Raw genomic sequence first — 4,805 nt, 5'->3', positions numbered from 1 at the left:
TGTCATTATTTCACCTCAGCAAATGAATTTCAATCCCTTTTTGGGGGGAATCTCTGCTTTCATCTTCAAAGAGTCAAAGAATTGCAACTTGGGTCATTTTGTTTCCTTGCTTTTTTTAATTATACATGTAATTTCACAATAACAGAAACAAATTGACACCTTCTATGACAGCTTTAGATGACAGGAAGAATGTGTGAAGTTATGTCACCCTGGCGGACCTTGTTGGCTTGTATTTAACGAAATGTAATTACAGTCACGATGAGCACTTTCAACTGCAAATGAACTCACTCTATTTTATCGGCCAGGACATTAATAGCTTTAAAATGTATGCATTGGCAAGTACTCCAAGAGTATAGCTTCACTACAGTAGTGTAGTGTCATGTAATGCAGACATAAATCAGATGAATGCATGAAATCTAAAGGGGTCTATTAAGTGTCCTGTGTTGTAATGCCCTAAAATGTATATTGTTGCTGTCGGGCAAAAAAACATGCATAGGGTTAGGGTATGTATCTCCATATTTATCTTTTAGGTTCTAATATAAATGAATGTCCTATTTTATACTTTGTCATTTGGCAACACTGTAACTGTGTAACGGTGTTGCAGAACAGTAGCGACTTGCTGAGCTTACAAATCTAGAAAAGAGTAGATTTGTTCTTGAAATATTTTCTGGCCTTGGGCTTGGCCTTGCTTTCTTTTTTGACTAGCTTTGCCTTGGCCTGACATGCTGTCTCTTTTGTGATCTCAATCGCTGGGCATTTGTAGAGTTTGTTGATCCTGATAATGTCTATGTCAGACATGCCCTTCCTCTGTCCGATCTGGACAGACGCGTCAGGAATGGGAGTAATGGTTTCCAGTCTTAGGCTCTTGGAGAAGGCGTTTCTACAGTGAGGGAAAACAAGAGGATTAATGAAGTATTAAGAAAAGGGGGAAAAACACTGGGGGTGGGTGGCCTAAATGCAGGGAGGTCGACCAGTAGTGTGGTGACTAGAGCAGTGGTGGACAGTAACAAAGTTAATTTACTTGAGAGTACTGTACTTATTTTCTGAGTATCTGTACTTTAATTGAGTATTTGTATTTTTGGATACTTTCACTCCACTACATTTCAGAGACAAATATTGCTCACAATGCGTCACAATGCGAAGCATGTAGATCGGCCGAATGTTTGCCTATTATGACCAGAACACGGACGCTAGGTTCATGCGGTCATGTTTTCCTTTGCCTTACCTTGTGTAGTGCATTATAGAGTTATAGTCGTACGGAGTGTCCAGATTATTGGTCTCCTGCTTCTTGAAGTTGACCTTCATATCTGATGAGGCAAAGGACACTGTGTCAGGTGGACCGGCATTCACTTTAATAACATTTTATACACCATTAGTTCTAGACTTGACACAAAAAAAAGCATTGTAAAGGGCAATGAAACCCTCGGCTGATTTTGTAGTTTGTTTTTTCCAGTTCAGATGAAAAACTACAGCAAGCTACATAGGACTGACCTTGTTGTACACTGTGATGTAAGCAACACAGCTGCAGCTAATCAAATTAATTATGGGTGTGTTAGATACTGTATCTATTTGCATATTGGCACACCCATGGCTCTGGGCACACCTTAACCTAACACACCCATTACTAATTTGATTCACTGCAGCTGTGTTGCTTACTGTACTAGCCTGCCATGTTTTTTAAACTGCTGTAGTTGTTTTTTTATACCTGAACCTGAACCTCAGGCCGCTCCTTGAGTTACCACTCCAAAATCAATGAATCAACTCAGTCTATCATATTTTTAACCTTCGAAAATAGTCATAACCTTAACATACTGTGCAATCATCACAAGATTCTTACATTTCATGACGTTTTCAAAGTTGATCTGGACGTGTTCGTCGCGGTCGCTGCGGCTCTGCTCGTGGTGGAAGCCCAGCGCGTGGAGCAGCTCGTGCTGCACGACACCGTGCTGAACGCAGCCGAACCTCGCTAGGGACACCACCTGCTTGTACCCTGTACGCCCTACAGATGAGTAGCACCTAGAGAGAGAGAGAGAGAGAGACAGAGAGACACAGAGACACAGAGATAGAGAGAGAGATTAATCCATGTTTTGGTTCAATCAGTATTGTAATCTATTGTAGTCAAGACATCTGGGGGTGCACAGGTTCTGAGAAAAAGTTCTGAGACCGCCATCAGAATTTTGTCGACTAAAACTATGACGAAAACTAAATAAAAACGCAATAAATACTAAGCTATATTGACAATATAGTCAACAAATAAAAACTAGACTAAAATGTTAAGGAGGGACTAGTGGAGAAGAGATCAGTAGAACTAAGACAAGTCATTTTATGGTTGATTGCAGTTGATTGTGGATTGGCTATTTTCAGCATGTAACCAAGTGTAAAATCAAGCATTACGACGCCATTAATGCCCGCCAAAATACGTTTTTGTCGACAAAATCAACTGTAGATTTAGTTGGCTAAAATCTTATGATAATTTAGTCGACAAAAACTAAAACATTCCAGATGACAAAAATTTGACTAAAACTACCGTAAATCAATCATCTGTCAAAATGAACAGTGATCAGAAGGAGCATGTACTGGGCTTAAGTGTGCAGTCGTGGACAGTGCATCGTCAGCTCACCCATATTTGGGTTCGATGCTGAGGTACGTCTTCTGCTCGACGCGAGGAATGAAACGAATGCAGGTCTTCTGGTGGAAGTCCTCCATTGCGTTCAGCATCAGTTCCTTCTCCTTCTCGTCTGTAGGCATAGAGGAGAGCCAAACGGCAAGATAGTCAGCAAAACATGTGGAATGGTATAGGTGTGCAACAGCTAATTGAACTAGCAGATTTAATTGAATATATCGTTGCTGTCCGGCAGAAACCAGCTAACTCCATTTTGACGCTTTTGCATTTTTTCCCCCATAAATCAGGGCCATTGAACACCCTTTACGTCTGTGTGTTGGTAAAAAAAATATTGAACCAATGAAAAGCTTTAGAAAGCGCTTCTGACAAAACCTTCTAACTCCATTGGATCCTCAAATGTTCTGCTAAGTCCAGGCTCCACCCCCTTTTGACCTCCAACCTCATTGTGAGCTTGGAGGACATTTGAGTATGCCATTATAGGTGAAAAGTTTTTAAAAATATATAATTAATCAAAAAGTATTGAAGAAAATAATTGATAGTTACAGCCCTGGAATTGTAGCATGCTAGAATGGTAGCACCGTACTGTATTTACAGACTTATTGTGTTAAACCTTGACTCTATAGGCAAGGAAACCTTACTGTATTTGGAGCTGAAGGTGAACGGGACCTCCACTTTCCCGTTGTCTGACTTTGGCCACTGACAGTTGAAGGTTTTGGTGAAGCATTTCATGGCATTCCTTGTTCTGGGAATATACACATCTCCCTCCAGCAGAAAGTCCCTGGAACCTAGAGTCAGAGAAAAGAGCATAGATACAGTAGCTTCATCAGAATATCAGCCAGTCATCAAGGTTCAATGTTTCTTTGTGTGTATGGGTGTTTGTGTCCACAGTGGTGGAAGAAATGCTCAGATGTTTCACTTAAGTAAAAGTAGCAACGCAATACAAAATATTCTTTTACAAGTAAAAGTGCAAATGTATTGGCATCAAAATCAGTGGAGTATATTTACTCAAGTACTGCACTTTTGAGGTATTTTTACTTTAGTGGAGTATTTCCAGTTTTCAGTACTTTTACTTCAAAATATAAAGTACCAAAGTAAAAGATGATCTACAAGCTCACAACGCTTCGCTAAAACAATCCTATCAAATGGGGGTCCTTTGAATTAAAAAAGGTTGAGAATCAATGCCATAATTCCTGTAGAAGTGCCATGTTTCCTGTCAGTGATGGAGTACTTACCGTTGTTCATGGTCATGATGGCTGTGGTGATGTCCATGTCCTCTTCTCCCAGGTGTTCTGTACAATAGAAGCAAATACAAAGCGTCTCATGTCAAGTTTACCGTTATCATTGTGTAAAAAATCTCATCCGTCAAAATGGGAAGCAAATGGGGAGCCCTGCACTCACCATGAGGACCGATCTCTGTCTTGTCCTGTGACACAAAGAAAAAAGACAATGTTGCATGTATTATCCATAATGCAGTTGACGGCAAGAGTGCAACAGTTAACAGAAAATAGCAGATGAGTAGATTGGCTTTTTAAAATATTTTTGGTGTGACACACACAAAAATCTACTTTTTTTTGTCAATTAGTTTTTTTCTAACATTTTTTTAAATAAGTATTAGCAATAAATATGAATCAGTAAGTAGTCAATAGCTGAAGCCCTAGTTGATTGATTGATTGATTTTATTTGTTGACATAAAGAAAGAGCACAAGAGCACTTTCCGTCATACAGTACAGTGAATGCATTATCAAGGATGAAAACAGAAAGAAAGCCAGAGGGCTTATTTCCATTGTGGTCCTCAACAAAAAACAAACAACATGACAAAAGACATCACAACAACAATACATAACTATAACATAACAGATATGTATAGTTGACAATGTAATGTACGTTTTGAGCCATCAGGCAGGTTCTTACCAGGCCAGGGTGAGTGTGAGAGTGTCCCAGGAACAGCACAAGAAGAAGGGACACGATCGCTTTGAGCTCCATGGTCTCTTGGCTGTCAGAAAGTTTTCCAGATGCAAGCTGCTGCTGAATGCTGTGGATGAGGCAGGCTGGAGGACTGATGCTGAGGGTCTGCTGAGGCCAGGGCCTTTTATACTGCTCACTAAGGTGTGGCTGAAATGGGGGGATTAGAGCTAGGGAGTGGGTCTATCTTAGATACACACAGTGGTGGAAGAAGTACTCC

The 4,805-nt window shown here is 40.2% G+C and overlaps 1 protein-coding gene across 1 annotated transcript in view; it reads right to left on the bottom strand.

The window, feature by feature from the left end:
* Nucleotides 1–633: 633 nt before the first annotated feature.
* Nucleotides 634–4,805, bottom strand: part of LOC308082025 (low choriolytic enzyme-like) — a gene marked incomplete at both ends in the record, with an annotated part of 5,533 nt that continues 1,361 nt past the window's right edge. Inside the window, 8 exons of the mRNA XM_080423633.1 lie at nucleotides 634–880; nucleotides 1,226–1,307; nucleotides 1,838–2,016; nucleotides 2,621–2,738; nucleotides 3,262–3,408; nucleotides 3,856–3,912; nucleotides 4,022–4,046; nucleotides 4,535–4,735. Of these exons, the coding sequence (XP_080279759.1) occupies nucleotides 634–880; nucleotides 1,226–1,307; nucleotides 1,838–2,016; nucleotides 2,621–2,738; nucleotides 3,262–3,408; nucleotides 3,856–3,912; nucleotides 4,022–4,046; nucleotides 4,535–4,735 (1,056 nt within the window). The remainder of the gene's footprint in view (nucleotides 881–1,225; nucleotides 1,308–1,837; nucleotides 2,017–2,620; nucleotides 2,739–3,261; nucleotides 3,409–3,855; nucleotides 3,913–4,021; nucleotides 4,047–4,534; nucleotides 4,736–4,805) is intronic.

The sequence above is a fragment of the Gymnoscopelus braueri genome, assembly GCF_963280865.1.
Source record: "Gymnoscopelus braueri genome assembly, chromosome: 3".
Lineage (NCBI taxonomy): Eukaryota > Metazoa > Chordata > Actinopteri > Myctophiformes > Myctophidae > Gymnoscopelus > Gymnoscopelus braueri.
The sequence above is the reverse complement of the archived record's forward strand: the minus strand, read 5'-3'. Positions and strand labels throughout refer to the sequence as shown.